Genomic DNA, 24239 nt, shown 5'->3' with positions numbered 1-24239 from the left:
CATGCAGATGTGAATGACTTCTGACTTTACTGCCTGATATGAAGAGGCCAGCTAGGAAAATACACCAGAAATAAGTGGTGGGGGTGGGGTTGTAAGAAACTCTGGCCTCATCTTCCACATGTGTAGATGTAGCTTGTTGAATGTGCATCAGTTCTGTGGATGTATGTTGTCAGATGGAGAGAAAAATGTTTGGCTTTGACTTTTTTTCTTTGTAGGTCATGCAGTTGCTGAAGAGGAAGCCAGAAAAGCCCACCAACTCTGGCTTTCAGTGGAGGCATTAAAGTACAGCATGAAGACCTCATCTGCAGAAACACCTACTATCCCGCTGGGTGGTGCAGTTGAGGCCATCAAAGCCAACTGTTCTGATAATGAATTTACCCAAGCTTTAACCGCAGCTATCCCTCCAGAGTCCCTGACCCGTGGGGTGTACAGTGAAGAGACCCTTAGAGCCCGTTTCTATGCTGTTCAAAAACTGGCCCGAAGGGTAGCAATGATTGATGAAACCAGAAATAGCTTGTACCAGTACTTCCTCTCCTACCTACAGTCCCTGCTCCTATTCCCACCTCAGCAACTGAAGCCGCCCCCGGAGCTCTGCCCTGAGGATATAAACACATTTAAATTACTGTCATATGCTTCCTATTGCATTGAGCATGGTGATCTGGAGCTAGCAGCAAAGTTTGTCAATCAGCTGAAGGGGGAATCCAGACGAGTGGCACAGGACTGGCTGAAGGAAGCCCGAATGACCCTAGAAACAAAACAGATAGTGGAAATCCTGACAGCGTATGCCAGTGCTGTAGGAATAGGAACCACTCAAGTGCAGCCAGAGTAAGGTTTAGGAAGATTTTCATAAAGTCATATTTCATGTCAAAGGAAATCAGCAGTGATAGATGAAGGGTTCGCAACAAGGGTCCCAGAATTGTCTAGAAATGAGTGGGTTTACAAGTACTGTTCTAAATGTTAACACCTGTTGCATTTTATATTCTTTCCATTTGCTATCATGTCTGAACTCCAGGAGTGCTTTCTTTGCAACTTGTGTAACATTTTCTGTTTTTTCAGGTTTTACTGATGAGGCTTGTGAGGCCAATCAAAATAATGTTTGTGATCTCTACTACTGTTGATTTTGCCCTCGGAGCAAACTGAATAAAACAACAAGATGAAAACTGAGTATCTTATCTCTTTTCAAAAAGTACATTTCTGGCCAGGTGCGGTGGCTCACGCCTGTAATCCCAGCACTTTGGGAGGCTGAGGCGGGTGGATCACCTGAGGTTGGGAGTTCGAGACCAGCCTGACCAACATGGAGAAACCCATCTCTACTAAAAATACAAAATTAAGCTGGGCGTGGTGGCGCATGCCTGTAATCCCAGCTACTTGGGAGGCTGAGGCAGGAGAACCGCTTGAACCTGGGAGGTGGAGGTTGCAGTGAGTCAGGATCGCGCCATCGCACTCCAGCCTGGGAAACAAAAGCAAAACTCCGTCTCAAAAAAAAAAAAAAAAAAAAAAAATTCTAGTTTGTTGTATGTACAGAAAATATCCTTGAGAAACAACAGCAGCAGAAGTAGGAACTTCTAGCTCAGAGTTTCCAGGCTGTGAATTGCGTCACCAGAAGTCCACAGCCTGCTTTTTGGCTTTGAAGGTTTTGGTGAATTGATTCCTGCTGCTCAGACTCAAGAGTAATATACAAGCCAAAGTGCCACATGTATTTATAATTGGGGATATATCGTTCTAGTGACTTGTTAAAATGTTGGTCTCTACCCACAAGTTAATTCAGCAGCCCTATATGGGTCACAGCTGACAGTTCTAAAACACTGGTAATGGAGCTTAGTTCTTTCTAGTACCTGGGCTGTGAATCCCTTCAAAGTGGGGGGATGGGGAGCCTGGAATCTTAATGAAGAGATTAAATAGTTTTGTTGTGTATTTGATTTAGATTGCTGTAAAACCCAGAGAACTTTCTCAGTTCATCTAATAGTACAATTGTCATATTGCATAAGCACTAACAAATTTTTTTTTACTCCATGAAGACCACCATCTCTACATAAAAATATGTCAACTTTCTTCAAAATTACAACTGTTTGTTGGGGATTGTGTGTTTACAAAGAATTTGAAGAGGGACTTTTATCTGAGCAACACATCTAGAATCACAAAAGGGGCAGGTTCTGCATCTGTAGGTGTATGCCAGCCCCTGCATTTGGGTAATTACTTTCTAGTGTCTGTATGGCACTGGCCTTGTCCTTTGATTTTGGGATATATTGGTCCACCTTTGGCTTGTGTTAATGTTGTCAATAGTCCTTATATTCCCTAAGTGGATTTACTTAATTCAACAAAATATATCTAGTTTCTGATTGGAACACATGCTTTGTGTTCCTTCCTGAGATTAATGCCTGTAATCTCAAAGGCAGAGGCACTCTGTGCACCTACCTAGGGGATACTAAGTTTTTATTAGGAGATAATAGGACTGTTCTAAATTCAGTTTTCCCTTTTGGAATGGCACAAAATTGCAAAATACATTACTTGTAAAGCTAAACTTCCCTATTTGTCGTATTAGAAATGCTTATAATTTCAATTCCACTTGTATATGTAAAATATTATAGGTTATAAGAAAATCTAAGTTTCTCTTGGAGCCCTGAAATAACTTCCTTCAGATGTGATTATCTGTCTGAACTTAGAAGAAGCAATACTGTGTGGTTTATTTTTTATTATTCTTTTTTGAGACAGACTCTCGCACTGTCGCCCAGGCTGGAGTGCAGTGGCGCGATCTTCTGCCTCTGCAACCTCTGCCTCCCAGGTTCAAGCAATTGTCCTGCCTCAGCCTCCCGAGTAGCTGGGATTACAGGTACCCATCACCATGCCCGGCTAATTTTTTTGTATTTTTAGTAGAGATGGGGTTTCAGTGCGTTGGCCAGGCTTGTCTCGAACTCCCAACTTCGTGATCTGCCCACCCCGGCCTCCCAAAGTGCTGGGATTACAGGTGTGAGCCACCGCGCCCAGCCAAGTGGTTTATTTTAACCTGTAAAACAAAATAAGACTACAGGCTTCTGAATCTTAGTAGTTCCTTTAACAGCCAACACACCCACCCCCTTGATTGCTTATTAGGAACAAAGAAAGACGATACTGAAAAGGGGACCCTGCTTGGCCAGGCCTTTATTTTCCTTCCTCGTGCTTAAAAATATTCCTGAGATGTAACTCAGTAACCATGTGCAAAAAGCAGCGGAGCCTCTTCTTGGATTCTCAGTGCTACTTAAAGGAGATGGAGTCCCAAGGGCCAGGGTTATCCGGGAGGTGGATATAGCCCTGAGCCATTAGGGCAGGTCGGCTTCACTTCACCCTTTCATTTAAACTGCAAGTGAAAAGTCACACGACTGCCATTTCCACAGCAAAAAATCATAAAAAGTCAAATCATCACTTCTATCTTGGTTTCATCCTCAATCTGTTTTAGTTTGAAATTACCTTATTGCCTCCCTCCTCACTGATGTAGGACAGTGTTCAACATCTTAAAACTCACGCATCCTGATTTAACATTTTCATGTTGTTTAATATTTCAAAATAATGTAACAAACTAAAACCTAATTTTAGACAGTCTTTAAGGCACACTACCTTCGTATTCCTTTGTATTAATTTAAATCCCCTGCTCTCTTAACAGGTTCTGGATAAAAGTAGTCTCCAAGTCCCAAATGAGTTGTGCCACCAGTTTTAAAAGTAACTTGCTTGGCTCAGTGCAGAACAGATCATTTGATTTAACACAGAAGGGAAATAAAAAGGCGTATTAAATGTCAGGCAGATTTGCTTCATCAGGTCCAGCGGTCACTACACCCCTATTGTACTATATAGGTCTATGCTTCCCTGGTTTCCTTCCCATTGATGTATCCACGGGCCCTGAGGTTGGCAGGGAGCTTGAGGAAGCAAAGGATGGGGGCAGGGAGGAGGGTCACCTGCCCACTGCAGCTCTTACCCATGTGAGGAGTAGGTTTCACTAGCCTATTAGTTTTGTTGAAGGGCTTCTGCAGGGGTTGTGAGGCAAGAGCTTGTGAAGGGGCCATTGTTGTGGGAACAGACACCACGGGTACTTGTGGCAGAACTTAGATTTTCCTGGGAGTAAATTCTGTCATGACCTTTACTCCTCTTGGACACTCTTACTTTTTGAGCATCTTAAATCACAGAGCTCTGAAAAACGTTCTTGGGCTTGATCCCCAGCAGTCCTGAATTCTAAAAGTCCACAGCCGGACAGTTTTTTTGTTTTTTTTTTTTTTTGAGATAGGTTCTCACTGTGTAAGAACTCAAGCAATCCTCCAGCCTCAGCCTCCCGAAGTCCTGGGCTTACAGGCGTGAGCCACTGTGCCTGGCCTGGACAGCATTTTTTAATAGGCTATTTCCTAGGCCAGGATTAAGACTTGTTCACTGCCTAGATTTTGTGTAATCTGATTATCCCATGTCCTAGCAAATTGCCTTACAGCACCCAAATCAAATACACCCATTTTTTTGGTAAAATGCCACTCTACCATTAATGTTGAATCTAAATGGTTCTATAAAACCTGCCTTATACATCCATGCTCCTAGTGACTTAATTTCATAGCATATCTTACTTTTTGACCATGACCAGCAGTAAAAAATTTACATCACGATTTGCTACACCTAATGTATATATCTATGCACAGATCTACATTGCAATGCAAAAATGCACCATCACAAAACTGTATGTGATGTGCTTAGATGTTCTAATGCATTTCATTAAAAAATTCCAATCACCCACAAAAATTGATTTCAGACCCTGCAGTTTGAAAGACAAATGCTACCCTATCTTAGAGAATATGGGTACATAACCAGTGACAGTACAATCTGACATCTTTTCCTCTAAGCCTAGTGCTTGGTATAGTGTTTACATAGCAGCTAAATGGGGTTTTTTTTCCTTTTTGCTTTGAGGTTGCTGAAAGGGGAGTCTGCTTTACTGTGGTTACGTTAGGACTTCTCGAAGTTCTGTTTCTTAGGCGGTCATATGCCCTACTTGTAGTAGCAACATGACTAAGGTCTCAAAATCAATGAATACTTTGCAGAGTTGGTGGCATTCATTAAGCATTTACTAAGAAGCACCTACGTGCCAGATTTGAGTTGGATTCTAGACATGTAGAATCTTTTTTGAGTGCCATCCAACCTCTTGAATACTTTGATGGCTATAAAGCAATCCTCAAATGTTGAACCAAACTAGCAGTCTAGTTTCTGACTTCTACACATTGGTAATGTAACTCTGTGGCAACACTGAGGAAGTTTATTCCACATATAGTAAGATTCCCTTTCCCCTTCCCATTCCATGAGAGTCCTTAATCCCATTTGCTTTTTTTTTTCTTGGAGACAAGGGTCGCTCTATCAACCAGGCTGGAATGCAGTGGTGCAATCATGGCTACTGCAGCCTCAGCTTCCCAGGCTCAAGCAATCCCCCCATCTGTCTCCAGAGTAGCTGGAATTACAGGCATGCACCACTACGCCCAAATAATTATTAAAATCTTTTGTAGGGAGGGGGGTCTCACTGTTACCCAGGCTGGTCTCAAAACTCCTGGGCTCAGGTAATCCATGTTGGCACCCAAAGAGCTGGGATTACAGACATAAGCCACCGCACTCAGCCCCATTTGCTCTTCCGAAATTCTGGTTTCTCCGAGACAGGGTCTTGCTCTGTTGCCCAGGCTGGAGTGCAGTGGTGCAATCATGGCTCACTGCAACCTCCCTCTCCTAGGCTCAAACAATCCTCCCATCTCACCCTCCCAATTAGCTGGGACACAGATGCATACCACTGATCTGGCTTTTTATTTTTTTGTAGATCCAGTGTCTCACTATGTTGCCCAGGCTGGTCTCGAACTCCTGGACCTAAGTGATCCTCCCGCCTCTGCCTCCCAAAGTGCTGGGATTACAGGTGTGAGTCACCACACCCAGCCATAAAGAACATTTTACTGAGAGTAGAGGCTAAAGACTATGATAAAATAAGCATTTACAGAGAATGCAGACTCATCCTGTGAGGCCTTAATTTTTCTCTATGTTCAAGGCAGTTAATTGCTCAGAGTATGGGTTTGGAGGATCTGTACCACAAACTTAAAAGTACTAAGCTAACAAATCACTCATTTTGAAAGTCTACTACAAATTCATGGGCCATCTACCCAGATGGATTTTCTCCTATCAACTCTAGCTGCAGAGCAACACGGTGATTCAGAACTGGTGCCCGGATAGGAAAGGACTGTATTGAATAGTAAGGCTAACAAGAGTCAGGCATCTGCAGGTGCTGATGAACTAGAGACAGGAAGGGACCAAGTTAACCTTTCAGGTGGCCAGGCTCTCCTTGGAAGCTGTAAACCAAGACTGAAGCCTAATTTACTCTCTCTGTCCTGCAAATCTGCTTTGATATGGAGCAATAACCATGGATGCTTAAGTAGCTAGCTAGTATATCGGCTTTTTTTTTTTTTTGTCCCTCAATTAAATGCCTTAAGACTTGACATTCCAAGAGAAAACACAAACCATACTTTGGTTCCTAAGGATGTATGACTGGGTCCTGGCCTTCAGAGGATGGCAGACAGATGGGAACACAAGTATAAGTAGACTAGAGCATCCCATAATTGTCAACTCTGGCAAGGTAAAGATGAAGCTGCTCATGTGGACAACTCATGGGGTACCTAAGTAAATCTGGGAGCCAGGTATGTTCAAAGTGGTCAGTGGTAGAAGCCCTCATGAAGGCAGGAATGCTGCAAACCTCCACTTACTGCCTTCCAGGACCATTTAAGTCATAGTGGTAAGAGCTGCTAGAAGTAGTCATTACCAACTTGATTACCAGCAATACACAATGATATCAAGAAGACATTCCACATCCTTCTGTCATCACTAGCTCTCATTTCAACCACTAAAATAGGTACCAGCTATAGACAAAAAAAAAAGGGAGACATGAAACATTCATGGCTGTTCAAGTTAGAAAACTATGGCAGCGGCTATATTAACAGAAATGCAAATGTGTACACTAATTACAACATTTATATAGTCATTTTCACCAGTTGTGCAGCCTAAACTGCCATTATCTTGTTTAGTCATTCCTAAGATGCATTATTTCTGACATCAAAATATCCTGAAATTGGGAAACTACTGACCCAACCCCAACTGTGATAGAACTGCATGAACACCTTTCTAAGATGAAGGACCAGCATCACAGCAGCACATCAGGCCAACAAAGGCAGAAGTCCAGCAGCAGGAGAGGGCAATCGCACGATGACAGCATCGTGAGGTCAGCTCACCGACACTGTAGGTGTGCAGGCTTATCCTGATGACAAGAGCCATGGACCTCACCACGTGTCTGAAAACTGCAATGTTGCTACTTAAATGCCAAGCCTTTAATGGTCCATTAATAGATCGTTATTAAGTAGCAAATTAGCAGCTTAAATCTACATAAGTCAGCTGTGTACTGACTGTACCTCACAGTAACAAATTCACCAAATCTGTATCTTGTCTTCTTTGTAACAATGTTAAATATTCGTATATCTCAGTTCTCAGGTGTGATTCCAGCAGCTATGGTGAGGCAATTGCTGCTCCTGAATCTCCACCTTCATTTGCCTTCACTGGTGTCACTGTCGCTGTCACTGCTGCTGTCAGTATCACTGTCACTGGTCAATGCAGTTAGGTTACCTAGGGCTTCCCTGTTAAGAAAAGAAAATGGAGGATTAAAATGCAATTCAACTGGGTGCTGGGGTTCTCAGTGTCTCTGACACTCACCTATAGCCTGTCAGTTTTGATATCAGAAAAAGGGACCCTGCAGCTGCATCAGACTATATTAGAAACAAAAATGTTCTAACAGTCAAATCTGTAGGCTTTCCTGACTTGCATGACAAATGAAATAGTCATTAAATTACTACATTCTGACTTTTTGCAAGGAAATAGAAGGGATAGAAAGCTATGAACATTTTGAATGGGCAGATGGACGAAAGGTCTACATTTTACAAACTTTGCTTCATGGTGCCCACTTACTTTTGTTCCTGGTTGATTGCAAAATCACTCATTACTCTCTGGGTGAGGCCCTCACAAATAGGTAAGCTGAAGGCACTTGCCAGCTTTACTACTTCAATGGCCTGGGAAGGGCTGTTAGACACTTTTGCACTGTCCATAAGCTCATTCAGCAACTCGCTTCTGTAAAAGAAAGGCAAAGTGTGAACTTTCTCCAACCCCTTCAGTAAAATATTTATAGGCAAGATCCAGTGTAAGTTCAGTAATAGAATTCCCAACAGTATTTCTGGAGACAAAATTAGATGAAGTCTAACATTTATTTTTATTTGTTTCCAGTGAGGTTAAAAAGTCTACAGGGCCAAAGGGATTATCAACATTCATTATGACTTCATGATGATCTATTCAATGTAGCCCCAATGTATGATGATCCATGAGCACAGATAAAAAACTGCTTGCCTCAGGATGCCCTGGATAGCAGGGAGTTGACGGTATGCTTGCCTAACAGCAGAGTGCCCAAATGTAGTGGCTAAGGCTGGTGAAGAAATTCCAAATGTGGCTACTTCCAGGCTGTACCCAAAGAGAGCTGGTTGATTTCAACTTACCTAGGAATCTTATTATGCTTCCTGAAAAGCCCCAACATTTTCCTGCTCAAGAAAGGAAGAAGATTATGAATACTATTAGAAAAACAAGGCAATCAGATACTATAGCTGTCTTCCCTCTGAAATCAGAGACTAAATGCCCTTTTCTTAACTATACTGTAAGCTCCCAAAGACACACATCTGTGGGCTCTACTAGCTCCCAGCCCTGTGTGTACATGAGAATCACCGCAGGTGCTTAAACTCCCCAAACGAATCTACACTGCAATTTTCACAGGTAAATCTGATATGCTGCCAGTGTCGAGATTTGCTGGTATAGGTTGAATATTCCTAATCCAAAAATGCTCCAAAATCTAAAACCCCATACACTTCTGGTCTCAAGCATTTTGGAAAAGGGATCACCACTGTCCTTCTAAGGAGGGAATCCATCCTGTGCACAGCTGGAAAAGAGGCATAGAACAGAACCATGCTGTTTCCCTCTCTTCAAGTATGGCAGGGGTTCAGTCTGTCTTAGAATTCTGTTATGAAATGCAGGCTCAGATTGAGGCAACAGTCTCATGTAAGTGCTCCCCATCAGCCTGCCACACGCAGGACAAAGGAAAAACACATACATTCAGCTCCCATGACTCAGCTGAGGTCCGTACCCCTGCGCCAATCATCACAGCCTGGTCGTTATCAAGTGTGTGCCAAACTGCCTGCGCTAACAACCAAATGCAAATGTCATACGTCTCTGTCACTAGCAGTATAGTTGCTAGAGAGACGTGTGTGAGCCACACCTCAAAAACAAGCCTTCATCATCTTTTCCTGGAGATAGTTGATTAGCAATCAGATGTTCAAATAAAGTTACTTTCTTGTACAAGGAGCCATGCACAAGCACCCCCAACTTATGACTCTTAGAACACACATTTATATACAAAACAAAATACAGGAAAACCACCTGTGACTACCTCTACAAAAGATCCTTTTGCTCATTTTTGGAAACATGAATATGCATAAGGTTCCCATTCACAAACACTAAAAATTAGTATGTGAATGAAGTGCTGATAAAAACATAACCAGAACACAGTGGCACCAACCAAGGATGGGTTGTGGTCAAGGCCAAGTTTAGTTAATATGCGTAAATGCCAGCTTCCAGAAGTCTAAGTACACAGCCCACATTTTAAGCTGGAGAGTGGGATGGGAGAAGCATCCAAAAATACTTCAATAACCCAAATGACCAAAACATTTTCAAAACTACGTTTCTTTGATCATAATTTCTTTGATCTTTAGTCAAGTGGAGTAATGAGGTTTAGTGACTGACTTGTCCATAGACACAGAAAGTAGAAAGATAATTCTCAGCCTATGGTTTCAGAGAACTATACCTTATCTCAACTACATCATGCATATTGTCTTCTTTCAAAAGTTTGCTTTTTAGTTGGTATTTGCAAGTTCCTGAATCAAATACTTGTTATATGGCCAAATGAAAGAACCTCTACCAGCGTGGGTCAATGTTTTAGATCCAAATACAAAAGCTTCTAAGTGTATACTTGTGATACTGTACTCACCAGGCTTCCTGAGTTCTCCCAGCCCTTAAAAAGAGGATAGCTATACAGTTGAGAGAGGTGGCTGGCCAATCCTGAGCAGTCTGTCTGATGGGTTGGCTTTCATACGCAGATTTGATATCAGCAGCACAGTCAGCAAATGCCACCTGAAGCTGAGAAGCTTTAGGAGTCAGCAGAACTGCCTAACTGATTTTATAAGAATTTCAGTTCAGGAGACTTAACGCAGGATCCTTAAAATCTGAGCAATGCATTTTACCATTTGAATATATTATGTGTATAGCACACAAGTAATTTAATAAAAAAAGGACCCTGTCCTAAGTATTTGGATTAGCCACAACTTTCAAATTCAGCTATGCATTTCCTTTGTAGATGGAGATTTTTTAAAAAGCAAGCTGAAGACAGAAGCTAATTTCATGTTGCTTGCTTTGGACTACAGGAAAAAGGGCAACTTTAAGAACAGATTTCTGCTAAGGGCAAGATATGTTTAGATGTATCATCACTCAAATATGGGTTTGGGTGGCAGAACTCTCCAAAATGGCAGGTGAAACCGGGGAAGCTAGCCTTAAGAAGACCTCAGTATGGGAGGATATACTGGCTGGTGAGTTACAGGCCTACCTCTGGTGGGTGCCTGTCCCTTGCCATGAGCATCAGGATCTCTTCTCTCAGCTCGCTGCGGAAAGCATGACCATATTCTTTACTATCTTGAAACAAGAAAGGAATAAGGAGTGATCATTGTTATGTAAAACCAACACTCTCTTGTTCACTGTCAACCTATTTTTTGGTGGGTAAAAATAAGTTGCTGTTATTTATTCTAGGCTTATCCCAGGATTCCAGAAACCCACCAGGATTCACAGTGGAACAAATGTAAAAGCCAATGCCTGGGCCTTGTTCCAGTGACGTGTTCATCACGGCATGTGCACTACATGGGAGCGGCCACCAGCTCCACGTGGTAAGACGTTGTTTTATAGCACTTGGGAATTTTTGATATACTTTTATTACTCATTAGAGCAGTCGTGTGAAGCAGGAGGGCAGGACTAGAGCCTACTGACTTTATAGTACAGTAGTGACCTAGTGAAAGATACAGAGTATCTATTTCATTTTGCAGCCAAGTTATACACATAAGACACACATGCCCATGATTCGTGACGCTCATGGCTATTACTTGGAAACATAATCATCACTGACTGTGGTTAGCAAAGTGAGGCAACACTGGCACAGAGGAATCACACAGGCTTTCGGGTCAAAAACCTTTATTCAGATTTAGGGTCTGCCACGTCATTAGCATTTATTTTCTTTGGGTCATATCCCACAACAGGTGCACAAAACTCAGCTCATTCCTATGTCACGAAGGGACTGACTTAAGTCATTTTCAACAAATTTTTCTCCTGATAGCCAACATGCAACATGAGCACATGACCTTGAAGTAGATCTCAACTAACACATTCAGTTCAGTCAAAATGGAAGTTTTCATCCCTAACAGTAATGTTAGCACATTCCTTATCAAAATAGAGGATACTGAGGTGAGATGCACCTGGACACATAAAAAGTAAAACTGACCTTTCCAAATTTTAGGAATCACTTCTAGCCGATTGGCCACATCCAATGCTTGGAGAAGATGTATCAATGTTTGGGAGTGGGGAAAGTAGACCTGATTAAGAGAAACACATTTTTAAAGCATTAATCTGCAGAAACCCAATTCATCTAGAATGATAAATAACAAGTAATAAATGAACTATCTTACTGAAGGTATCAGGTCCTCATACCACTTCAAGGTGACGTCAATTTGTTCCATTAGACAAATCAAATCGAAGAACTTGGAACTGTGATGAAGGCAAAAAGTATGTTTAGTCTAAAGTCTCTATGTCTAACAAAAGGGGAAATAAGGATTTAAATTACAGCATATTATATGTTACAAAGAATTTCAAAATACTTACAAGTTGAAGTTAAATGAGCCAATTATTTGGTTTAAGAGCTGCCAGTATGTGCTGACTTCTCAATTAAACACCCTACCCTCGACTGGTCATTTCTAACTATTTCCTCTGTATACTCTTAGGTCATAGTGAATAGATACTGAATTTCAAATTCATTTTAAAAACATGCAACGTGAAACAAGGATTTGGATACACAGAAAACAATTCTCACACATCTGTTAACATGCTGCCTTCTTAAATTCATGTTGTTATTTGCCTAAAAGCAAACCCATTTAGGGAGTATCTCTGGGTTCCAGTATCTTGATCTTTGAATACAAAAGCAAGGGAGGTGAGAGGAAATCTTCAGGGCTCACCATGCTATAACAACTTGAAAATGTAAAATGAGAGTGGGTAGAGGAAAAAGATATGTGGATTTTACAGTGTTGCAGAAAAAAAAAAAAAGAAAACCCTTAAAGGACACAAACTAGTCTTTCAAATCTGGCAGTTTTACCACTGCTTTAATTCCTAAGTGCTCAATTAACATGTCCTATTTGATCATTGGCATGCTGCCTGAAACCAGAGGTGAGGTATGAAGGGAAGTCAACAGCCTCCCACTTGCAGAATCTGGTAACTCATGAAAAAGGATACGTTTCCAACACACTTACTAATAGAAATTACGATGATGTTCAAGTCCAATGAATTTCCAGTTGTCTCCGGTATTTAAAAGGCCATGTATTTGGTAGGCAAGTTCTAGATCTCTGAGAGATGAGCACTGAAAATTTGCAAGTAGTAAGTATCACTCTGATACCGTCAGCCAGTGGTTCACAAATAAATAAAAACAGTAGAGCATCTTGTGAAAATACTTAATGTTGACTCAACGTATTATTGGTCGACAGCAAATAAGTTACAAGAAATGGGGGGGAGACAAATCCCAAGTTCTGTGAAATTTATTACAGTATTATTTTAATTTAGCAATTATACCATTAGAAATTAATCCTATAACAACACCTGGTCAAGTGCACAAAAGACACCTCAGTGCAGAGTCTGGACTAGGACTAGTAAAAATCTCCATGAAGTAACTCCAAAATCTACTCACGGGAAAGTTAAGTTATAGTTCTTACTATGAAATACTGATTGCTGTCAATAAATAAAACACCCTGAAAGTATGCCTGGATATACATACACTTGAGTACCCACAGTAAAAACCTTGCGAGGATCCACACTAAATACTAGGTTGGTGAAAAGTAATTGTGGTTTTTGCCACTGAAAGTAGCAGCTTTTGTAATTGCGGTTTTTGCCATGGAAAGTAATGGCAAAGGCCACAATTACTTTTGCACCAATCTAATAGTAAAGCAATTAAATTACCCTTAGGGAACTGGGTTCATCCTAAAACTGCTTGAAATTTTTCCTATGATAAGCATGATTAAATAAACTAAAATAAAAACCATTATCAATTTTAACTTACTAACAGGCAAATCTGAAATATTATGAAAATTCATAATATTCGGGGGCATGAAAAACGCCAATGTAAACAATAAACAAAGGGTAGGGATAGTATGAGATTGAAAAGTACAGATTTTAGGCCAGGCGTGTTGGCTCAGGCCTGTAATCCCAGCACTTTGGGAGGTGGTCAGGAGTTCAAGACCAGTCTGGTCAACATGGTGAAACTCCATCTCTACCAAAAAAAAAATACAAAAATTAGCCAGGCATGGTGGCGCACACCTGTAGTCCCAGCTATTCAGGAGGCTGAGGCAGGAGAATTGCTTGAACCCAGGAGGCAGAGGTTGCGGTGAGCCACTGTACTCCAGTGTGGGTGACACAGTGAACCTCCATTTCAAAGAAAAACAAATTATAGATTTTAGAGAAAGAAGAAAAAACAGAAGCAAAGACATGAACACAAGAGTTAGAAAGTGAACAGAACCAGGGAGAACCCTCCAGTTACAGATTAATTTAGGAAATGGATAGCGAATTAATAAAGAAATGATACTTACTATGCTCATGGCTGACTGAAAAAACTTATCTGAAAATCAAAGTTCACAAGAGCTTTGGTTACAATGGATAAAATATATTTTCAAGTCAGTAACATTAACAAAAATCCTGCCAACAAAACTGGTAACATCAAGATAAAGCTAAGAACGTAAAAACTTGAGAGGCAGGAACGTGCCAGACATTTTGGCTTTCTCAGAAAGATCATGGCAAATATTACTAAGCTATATATACCTACTATGTACTCAAATTTATTTAAAAATAAAATAAAAAAATACTTCTAAGCTATAGGGATCACAAGGCCTCTAACTGGCACTCAGGGAAACCGGCCCTCTGTCTTTAGAGGAGGAAAACACAAGTGATTTCTATACATACCATCATCCGGGTCCTTTGGAGAAAATCTCTTTCCCATTAATTCATTCATTATATCATAAATGATGAAGGATGATCTCTTTGAAGGGTTTCCTGCAGAACAAGAAAGCAAATGTGTTTAATCCACTTCCTTTACCACCACCAAACTCACAGTACCTAATACAAAGGGACACATTTCTCCTTCCTCCACCTCCAGCCTGGGTCCTCGCATAGAGCTGGGTGGAGGCCAATGCTTGCTAAAGGAAACACTATACCCTGCAGAGAGCAATTCTCTGTAAAATCTGGAATAATCACAGGTCTCTGTTCATGTGCTCCACTGAGACTTTCCCCTTCCTTTAGTCTCTTCATATGAAGCCTGACTTACTGGAGTAGGCGGCAGACAGTAACACACACTCCTTCACCAAAACAGCATACTTAGAAAGAGACGGAGTCTTGCACTACTGCCCTGGCTGGAGTGCGATGGCACAATCTCGGCTCACTGCAACCTCCGCCTCCCGGGTTCAAGTGATTCTTCTGCCTCATACAGGCATGAGTCACTGCACCCGGCCAAAAATGTTTTTTGCTAGTAATCATTTGTATTCCCTTTAAATATAATCAGAATGAGGTCAAGAAAAAGTAAACTAGAATTAATGGACAAGGCAGTTCTTAAAAATAACATGAGCTGAGCACTAATACGTCAGAAAATCATCTGCAATATTCCCAAATATTTCTCTACACTCCTTTCCCTACCTGTGCTGTATGTCGTGGTAGTAGAGCTGTAATGACAGTACAGATAGAGTTTCACAATTTACTCAAGCATGCTTCCCTTTGCTAACATTCTTAATTTTATTAGTTACATAATATTCTCTTTTCAATGTATTGTTTCTAGGTTATTTTAGGCTCTCTCTTTTGGGTAAATTCCTAGAAACTATTATTACTATTGAGACAGCGTCTTGCTCTGTCACCTAGGCTGGAGTGCAGGGGGACAAACGCAGGTTACTGCAGCTTCAACCTCCTGGCCACAAGCAATCCTCCTGCCTCATACTCCTGAATAGCAGGGACTACAGGGATGCGCCACCATGCCCAGATACTTTTTTCATGTTTAGTAGACATGGAGGTCTCTCTATGTTGTCCAGGTTGGTTTCAAACTCCTGGGCTCAAGCAATCCTCCTGTCTTGGCTTCCTAAATTGCTGGGATTACAGGCGTAAGCCAAAATTACTGTTGCAGACAGGCAATTTATATATACATAAGACAAACCAACACAGCTCCCCCAGATCCCCCATCCCCCAGTCCTGGCTGTTACTTATGAAATGTAAGTACATCTGACTTTGATTAGCAATTGAACCAGTGATGAGAGTTATAGAGGAAAGGAACATACTTTGGGATCAGAAATACTAACTCCATCACAATCTCACCAAGGTTGAACAAAATTTTAGGGGACACAATTATGGAAACTATTTACCTGTTTCCAAGGTATAGTCAATTAACTGTTTGGTTCCTTTTCCTAAAGATAAAATTTGCCTATACAGGTGAGGATATGGATTTCACAAAGTTAGTCCTCCAAACCAGAGAGAATCAAGTTCCCTTCTGTAATTTTTATAGTCTATCCACAAGAAAGAATGACTAGAACTGTCAATTCTGAACTCAAGGGTTATTTCTTAGGCTGGGGATAATGGATAAGACCCAAAAGATTTTGAGTGCCTCATACGTGCCTTCCAAGCACAGTAGCAGACACGGTGTGGAACTCATTTAACTACCACACCCTGCTGCTATTCCTCAGGTAGGTATCCAGTCACTTTGACATAGCTGGTAATAAATGGTAGAGTGGACATCTCAGCTCAGGTGTGTCTCTCTTCAAAGTCCATCTACAGAGCAGAGCTCCCACTGGAACTGACCTAAAAGTGGACAACGAATGGAGCCTTGAGGTCCTCCCAAAACGCTTCACAATAAGTTTACCTTTCCTCTGGAGCAGCAATGTCCACAAACTTTTGGCAAAGATGGAAATGTTCTGAATCTGCATCACTGAACATGGTAGCCACTAGACACATGGCTACTGAGCACTAATGTGACAAAATAATTTATTATTTTACTTAATTTTAATTAACTGGCCTCATGTGGCTAGTGGCTACGGTATTAAATAGCATAGCTCCAGAGAACGAAAGGAACTTCAATCAAAATACATTCTACCCAATTCCTGTTTGTACAACATCACTGCCACTACAATCCATAACCCTCACCCCTCCAGCTCAAGTTTTAGACCACAAACAAGATTGCTACCCTCAAGAATAATTTTAGGTAGTAAGACCCTGTCCAATAAAAAAAAAAATCAGCTGGGCATGCTGGTGGGCATCTGTAATCCTAACTACTCAGGAGGCTGAGGAGGGAGGACTGTTTGAGCCCAGGAGTTCAAGGCTGCAATGAGCAAGATCCTGTCTCTAAAAAAAAAGCCACAACTTTCTGCTCAGGCTGTACAGGTTAATTTACAAATTCTCTTTTCTTAATTCATATGCAGAGAAGATAACCTACAACAATTAATCACATAAATTCAAGAAAGCTGGTCAATTTTCTATATAAATTAACATAATTTAAGGCCATACATACCAGGTTGATCAAACAGCTGAATAATATGGTGATATGTTGCCAGCGAGGGTTCTCAAATTACCAGGTAGATAGAAAAAATAAACAATGAGGTAAAAACACAGCAATCCAAACTATAGTTTACTGAGACACACTGAATTAAAAACATATTGTTAATATTTAAGCAAAATATGCATTTCTATTCCTTTGAACAAAGATATTTTCCAACTCATTCATGTAAAGGTGAAAAACTATCATGAAGACTGTATCACTTTTTGAAAGTCCAAATACTTACTAGTCACATTCTTCACTGAGAACAGTAAAACGTATTGAAGTGAATTGATTCCCAAAGCAACTTTCAATAAAGTAATTAATGAAAAATATACAATACACTAGCACACACTTAGGTTCAAATACCTAATTATGCTGGGAAAATGTCATGAATTTAAAACTAGCTAACTCAAAGCAATCACTTCTCCTCAGATTCAACAGATCCATAAACAAAGTACCTAAAATACTAATGAACACTAAGATGATGAAGGCACTCCCACTATAATAAGTACATGTAATTAAATGTGCCAAACGTGGAAAGAAAATTTCCAACATATTATGTAAGCAGAAGAATAATTTAGAGCTCTTTGCTTATGTAGCCCTGAAACCTCTGGCTGGCACAGTCTCTGTCCTCAGAGTACTCAAGGGCACGTCCTCACCTATTCCAATGGCTTTCATTTCACGTAAAATCTGTAAGGCTGGCGATCTTGCAAGCACATGAAATCTTCGGAGACATTTCAGAATGGTATTAAAAGTCTGCAGATTTGGTTTCACCTTCTGTGCAACCATGTGTCTTAGCAGCTCCTAGTTGAATAAAAAACAACAAGTATCTTTCGTGCCTGGGTAATCTGTCCAATAATCTATGTTTCATACAAAATAAAGAATTTCGCTTTCTTGCTTATGTTTAAAGCAGGTTACTAACTATATCGCTATTTTAAGAACTGTTTATTGATTAGCAGGTTCCATGACTCTGCCTTTTAAAGGAGCCTGCTAATTCAAACACCCACCCCACTTGATAGAGGTGGTCAACTGTCTTCAGTCTTCTACCTAGGAGAGTTTTCCAAGAAAAGACGCAAAAATAATAGACTAGTATGATATAAAAAAGTGTTTTTGTTTTTTTTTTTTTTTTAGACAGAGTTTCGCTCTTCTTGCCCAGGCTGGAGTGCAGTGGCGTGATCTTGGCTCACTACAACCTCTGCCTCGTGGGTTGAGACGATTCTCCTGCCTCAGCCTCCTGAGTAGCTGCAACTACAGGGGTGCAACACTATGCCTGGCTAATTTTTGTATTTTTGTAGTAGAGCCGGGGTTTCACCATGTTAGTCAGGCTGGTCACAAACTCCTGACCTAAGGTAATCCACCCGCCTCAGCCTCAAAGTGCTGGGATTATAGGCATGAGCCACCATGCCCAGCTGTTTCTAAAGTTACTAGGCAAGAATCAACCCAGTGATTTCAACTTTTTGAACTTATACCTGATAGGATTTGACAACAAATATGCATTACTTTGTAACAGAAAAACTACTATGAAACATAAATGAATAAAATGGTCCAGAATTCTAGCTGTATACTCTGGGTCAAGTAAGTTTTTCTTCTTATATGCCAGACACAGCTGAGTTCCAGGGCTGCGGAAAGGGTAGTGAACAGGTAACTGCTACACAGTGACTGCCATACACATGCTCATCAATGCTGTCTCCAGCCCATGTACTTCTTTTTTTTTTTTGAGATGGAGTCTTGCTCTGTTGCCCAGGCTGGAGTGCAATGGTGCGATCTCTGCTCACAGCAACCTCCACCTCCTGGGTTCAATCAATTCTCTTTCCTCAGCTTCCCAAGTAGCTGGGATTACAGGTGTGCACCACCACGCCCAGCTAATTGTTTGTATTTTTAGTAGAGACGGGTTTCACCATGTTGGCCAGGCTGGTCTCAAACTCCTGGTCTCAGGTGATCTGCCCACCTCAGCCTCCCAAAGTGCTGGTATTACAGGTTTGAGCCACCACACCTGGCCAGCCCATGTATTTCTGGTAAAGAGTATTTAAGCCCTATTAAAAAATAAACTGAGGATTCCCCCTTACCAGTATTTTACTCCATTTTTCCTCAAATTTCTCATTTATCACGAATACTGTTGCTTCAATCATTGCATTAAATGTGTATACATCAGCTGTAAAAGAATAAAATGATAAAATTTGGGGTTGAAGATTAATCCCTAAATGGCTGAGTTTAAGGCAAAGCAGTCATTCCTATGTGTCCCTTGGTTAATCACATGTCCACGAAACTGGAAAACTACTCTCCTCTCTGGATCTCTACTCTTGCTTCAATCATCTATGCGTCAGGAAAAGGCAAAGTGTAGGCCAATGACTGAGGCAAAATCCAAAGCCTTCACGCAGACAATTAAGAGAAAGAAGGAAACGGAGAAAAGGACGGAGGGGAGTTCTCAAACTCACCACGGAGTCTGTTGTTTAGTAACTCAGTGTACAAGTTTAATGCCTGCTCACAAGCTCGGTGCTGGAAAAGGAAAAGGAAAAATTAAGCATCATCAAATTCATTTACTTAAGAAGTCCTTGCACATTTCTGTCCCAGAGTTTGGTAATATAGCTCAGGCTCAATACATCAGGCTCCTGTTCTCATGAAGCTCATACTCTAGTGCAGTGGGGTTTTCTATCCACTGGTAATGCCTGAACATATTTTTATTTGTCACAACTGAAAGTGGGGGAGGAGTGTACTACTCACATCCAGTGGGTAGAAGCCAGGGAGCTACTAACATCCTACAATGCACAGGACAGACCCCACAACAAATTACCTGACCCAAAATGTTAGTGGTTCTGAGGCTGAAACACCCCGATCGGTGGAAATGAAAGACAAAAATAAATAAAAAACAAATGTACCTTCACCATTCCTCGGATCATTGTGCAATAGGAATGGGCATTTTTCTCTGGCATTAGAGAAAAGATTCTCTCAGCGTTGTTTTTTGCTCTAGACACAAGAGAGTAAATGTGAACCCGGGCAACAGGAAATACCAATGAGAGCTACCACCATTTACTGACGGTTTATTATGTTCTAGGCAATGTGCCAAGTACTTTACATACATTATCTCAATTCTTACAGGGCGTTATGGTTATTATCATTTTGAAAATGGGGAAAATCAAGACTTAACGATCTTAATGTGTTGTCAGGGCTTTGCAGGTTAAGTGGCAGAATTAGAATTGAAAATGAAAAGTTTATAAACAAGTATATAAATATCTATGCTATTAAAAACAAGATGCAACTGTATGACAAAGTCCCTAGTAAAGTTTCCTCACCTTTCTTCAATCTTCAGATACTACTTCCCAGAGGCAAAATGGTTTCTTTTGGATCCTTCTGGTCATATTCTAGCATATGTACTTTTAACTCTTCTCTCACTCCATAACCTCCGCCTCCCAGGTTTAAGTGATTCTCTTGCCTCCACCTCCCGAGTAGCTGGAATTACAGGCACGTGCCACCACGCCTAGCTAATTGTTGTACTTTTAGTAGAGATGAGGTTTCACCATGTTGGTCAGGCTGGTCTCAAACCCCTGACCTCAAGTGATCCACCTGCCTTGGCCTCCCATGGCGCCAGGATTACAGGCGTGAGGCACTGCGTCCAGCTTACCCCAAGGAATTTAATCTTTTATCCTATCAAATTCATCACTTCAATAACAATTTTAGATAATCATGGTAGCTTTCCCTCTCCAGACATTCACATGAAATATATTCCTTTTAGACACCCAGCAAATCTTCAATATAATTATTACCTTTCATTCAAACTGCTGTGTATGTCCACATGTTGGTCAGTGGTCTTAATTTAGCAGTACACTCTAGTGTCTGTGATATTTTTAGTAAACAAAAGTATTAAATCTTTCAGAATTAGAGGTATATATTCCAAGGTAGCACTGTTAATGAAACTACCAAAGGAACCACACCATATGAAAGTTATGCTGAGTTAAACAGATGAGGGGGAAAAAAAGGGTCAACCTCTCAACAGATTCTTGTGTTGCTGAATGGAGATAAAGACCTTATTGAAAAACGGTCTAAATGTGTATGAATACAAATAGTGAAATTCATATTGCACAATAAAAATCAATTATTTTAGGACATCACAAGAAAACATCTTCACGGGGTGATGGGGCATATTCCATGCACTGTAAGACACTGTAATTCAAGGTTCTAATTACGTGTGACATACTGCCATGTAACTCCAAACTGACGACCAGCTTTCCTCCTAGATGTCTCATCATTTTCCTCTTCCTGAAATGAATAATCATCAAGAGAAATAAAAGTTAAGGCAATGGAATGCATTTCTCAGTCAGACTACTCAAAATCAGAAAGGCAAAGGGAACTCAGAAAAATAAAGGAAACACAGATCCAGCAGAAGGCAAAGAGGAAGCCCAATAACGCTTACACCTAGACAGTTTATTTCTTAAGTGCAAATCAGATGAAAAGCCAAGTTGACTCTCAAAGCAACAAGTGACAGAGTGGAGACAACATGAAGCCAGTTCCCTGTTTGTCCTGGTCCTCAGATAGAGGAAAACCAAACAACACAGCATATTTGCTCAGAGACTACATCTGGCTTGATCCATACAAACTGTCATAATTAGGGTGAAAGCAAGATAAATAACATATAGTTAATGCCTAACACTCACCCAAGCAAACTAAGACTTTTTTTTTTTTTTTTTTGAGACAAGAGTCTCGCTCTGTCGCCCAGGTTGGAATGCAGTGGTGCGGTCTCGGCTCACTGCAACCTCCACCTCCTGGGTTCAAGCAATTCTCCTGCCTCAGCCTCCAGAGTAGCTGGGACTACAGGCGCGTGCCACCACGCCCAGCTAATTTTTTGTATTTTTTTTAGTAGGGACGGGGTTTCACCATGTTAGCCAGGATGGTCTCCATCTCCTGACCTCATGATCCACCCACCTCGGCCTCCCAAAGTGCTGGGATTACAAGTGTGAGCCACTGCACCCGGCAAGACTTCTTACAAGACTGAATCTTGTCTTTATTTATAAACCAAGGTCTGGGATGAGGCTGACGTAGAGCAATACAGGCTTGGTTGCCATTGCAGAGGTCAGTGCTGGCTCTGTAGCCTGCTGCCTCAAGAGCTGGGGCTAGAGAGGCAGAGGGCCAACCGGAGCAGGGCTTCACGAAGTGATGCTCCGGAAAGCAAGGTGTAACTGCAACCTACTGCCTATGCACTTTTAAAAATGTAAGGTTCTCTACATAAATAATCCACATTTGGCCAGGTGCAGTGGTCAGTAATCCCAAAACTTTCGGAGGCTGAAGGATGGCTTGAGCCCCAGAGTTGAAGACACCACCCTTGGCAATACAGCAAGACCCTATGTCTACCCACCCTCCCCACCCGAAAAAAACTAGCCAGGCATGGTGGCCCATACTTGTGGTCCCAGCTACTTGGGAGAATGAGGAAGGAGGAACACTTGAGCCCAGGAGTTAAAGGCTGCAGTAAGCTATGATAGCATCACTGCACTCCACGCTAGGTGATAAGAGTGAGACCCTGTCTCTGAGGGGGAAACAAGAAATCCACATTTAGTTGGGCCAAGAGTATAAAAGATAGAAACGAAGAAAAACACCAATAATCCCATCACCGAGAAACACTTTTTAAATGATTTTTTTCTTATGCATTTGTAAAAACATTTTTACAAAAATGGAATATATACTGCTGATAGCCTGTTTCCCACATATTGGATGAATGCTTCCATACCCAAACAAATCTACTCTAATGTGTTCAACGGCCACACAACTTTTATCATAATTTGATCATCTACTGTTGGACATCTAGATTGTTTTCAACATTTTTGCAAATATAAATACCTCCTTATGAAAAATGTCACATGAGCATCTCTATTTGATCCAAAGGATTTGAGACCTAGTTCTAGAAGTAAAATTCACGACTCGAGAGAGAGGCTATGACTCAGCTTACAGGCGGCCCCCAGCACACTACTGTTCTGACTCCAGCCCAGTGTTCTCTCCTCTAAGTCCACGTATGAATTTTTGAGGGGGCCCAGGCCATGGAGTCTTTCCCTGGCCACAATACATCATGTTATTACTCTAAGTGACACAGGCCAGCCCAAACATTTCTGATCAACGCTTTGCCTTAATATGAAGTAGGTGAGGACAACATATTGTTAAAAAGTAAACTAGGACAGAAGTAACTGTTTAAAATCTCTCTTCCTCCTGTACCACTTTTTATCAAGGCTATAGTACCACACATCTCAGTACAAATCTCTACTACCCTGAAACATGGCAAAACAACTCATCTTATTTTTAAAAGCAATTTCTTCAAAAACAAGCTTAAGGAAAAAAAAAAAATCAAGGCCAACAGTTATTACCAATGCTTCTGACTGTTCAGTTTGTTGAAAATGATAATCAGTTGAGGGCTCCTGGTCACCATAGTAACACAATAAATCCAAGAGACTATTTGTTGTTTCAAGAGACACAGTGGTTCCTGTGGGCAAGAGACAGAAAGAGAAAGAAACCTTGAAACAATGAAGAACTAAAGCCTGTCAGGTTAAAATGCGTCATTTTTTTATATTAGCGGTGGTCTTCATGGCTACATACTTAACGTTGTCCACTACTTTACGCACTCAACGTCAACTTAACCACCTGGAGTGACGTAGACAGGGACATAACCCCTATTAACCACGTAATTTGACATAGAAGACTGGAACACAAGATGAAGTTTGGACCTGTGCTCACTTATTTTATGTACTCATTATCCTCAAACTACTTCGTGGTTTTAATTATCATCATCAAACTGAACACACTGCAAACTATCCCCACTTAGTTCCCCCAGCCCAGGTGCATTTGAACAAACGCAAGCAGAATTATTCCATTTGGATCCAGATACTCACTAAAAACTTACCTAGAAATACTAGCATAATTGTCTAACTACAGTAGTCTCTTAAAAATTGTTCAAAACATTATGTTCTCATCTTGACACTCATTAAAAAGGCTAAAAAGGGAACAGGAGGAAGAGAAGTATGAGATATAATCTGCTATCTTATAAGAAAAGTAAATGTATCTTTTTGTTTTGAGATAGGGTCTCATTCTGTCACCCAGGCTGGAGTGCAAGGACATCATAGCTTACTACAACCTTGAACTTCTGGGCTCAAGTGATCCTCTCACCTCAGCCTCCTGAGCAGCTGCGACTACAGGTATGTGCCACTGCACCTGGCTAATTTTTAAATTTTTTGTAGCAATGAGTTCTCACTATGTTGCCCAGGCTGGTCTTGAACTCCTGGGCTCAAGCAAT

At 41.0% G+C, this 24239-nt stretch overlaps 2 protein-coding genes and 1 non-coding gene across 19 annotated transcripts in view; 1 reads left to right on the top strand and 2 right to left on the bottom strand.

Moving 5' to 3' along the window:
* The window catches only part of IMMT (inner membrane mitochondrial protein), a 52500-nt gene extending 51340 nt beyond the window's left edge, over positions 1-1160 (top strand). For all 13 annotated transcript variants that reach the window (XM_032178522.2, XM_032178517.2, XM_032178521.2 and 10 more), the window contains one exon: positions 216-1160. In XM_032178522.2, the coding sequence (XP_032034413.1) occupies positions 216-829 (614 nt within the window). In that variant the 3' untranslated portion in view covers positions 830-1160. The remainder of the gene's footprint in view (positions 1-215) is intronic.
* A 5755-nt stretch (positions 1161-6915) lies between these two features.
* On the bottom strand, positions 6916-23401 carry PTCD3 (pentatricopeptide repeat domain 3). 5 transcript variants are annotated; one of them, XM_032178523.2, is made up of 17 exons: positions 23317-23401; positions 21154-21226; positions 19849-19936; positions 19408-19468; positions 19039-19124; positions 17632-17776; positions 16946-16996; positions 14368-14457; positions 13998-14026; positions 12672-12778; positions 11838-11916; positions 11654-11744; positions 10712-10797; positions 10100-10248; positions 8562-8603; positions 7984-8142; positions 6916-7655 (listed from the first exon to the last, which is right to left on the bottom strand). In XM_032178523.2, exons 2-17 carry the CDS (start codon positions 21168-21170, stop codon positions 7565-7567), a joined length of 1371 nt encoding a protein of 456 aa, XP_032034414.1. In that variant the 5' UTR covers positions 21171-21226; positions 23317-23401; the 3' UTR covers positions 6916-7564. The 5 variants fall into 5 exon arrangements, with proteins under 5 accessions (XP_032034414.1, XP_058285095.1, XP_032034418.1 ...); XM_058429112.1 differs by lacking the exon at positions 23317-23401 and adding an exon at positions 20734-20803 and having other exon boundaries at positions 21154-21206; XM_032178527.2 differs by lacking the exon at positions 7984-8142.
* Positions 9087-9223, bottom strand: LOC116484387 (small nucleolar RNA SNORD94). The gene has a single exon (XR_004252559.1). It is a non-coding gene; the product is annotated as a small nucleolar RNA SNORD94 (small nucleolar RNA).
* Positions 23402-24239: the final 838 nt, after the last annotated feature.

The sequence above is a fragment of the Hylobates moloch genome, unplaced genomic scaffold (assembly GCF_009828535.3).
Source record: "Hylobates moloch isolate HMO894 unplaced genomic scaffold, HMol_V3 SCAFFOLD_15, whole genome shotgun sequence".
Taxonomy (NCBI): Eukaryota; Metazoa; Chordata; class Mammalia; order Primates; family Hylobatidae; genus Hylobates; species Hylobates moloch.
This window is presented reverse-complemented; position numbering and strand designations above follow the sequence as displayed.

Bases quoted from the DNA above. Each gene is read 5' to 3' on its own strand.
- PTCD3 (XM_032178523.2), bottom strand. The intron at 19,469-19,848 runs GTACATTTGTTT...TTCCTTTTCCAG, and splicing joins TGATCCGAGGAATGGTGAAG to CACCGAGCTTGTGAGCAGGC. The intron at 10,249-10,711 runs GTAGGCCTGTAA...AAAGCTTCTCAG, and splicing joins GGGACAGGCACCCACCAGAG to CTTCAGGTGGCATTTGCTGA.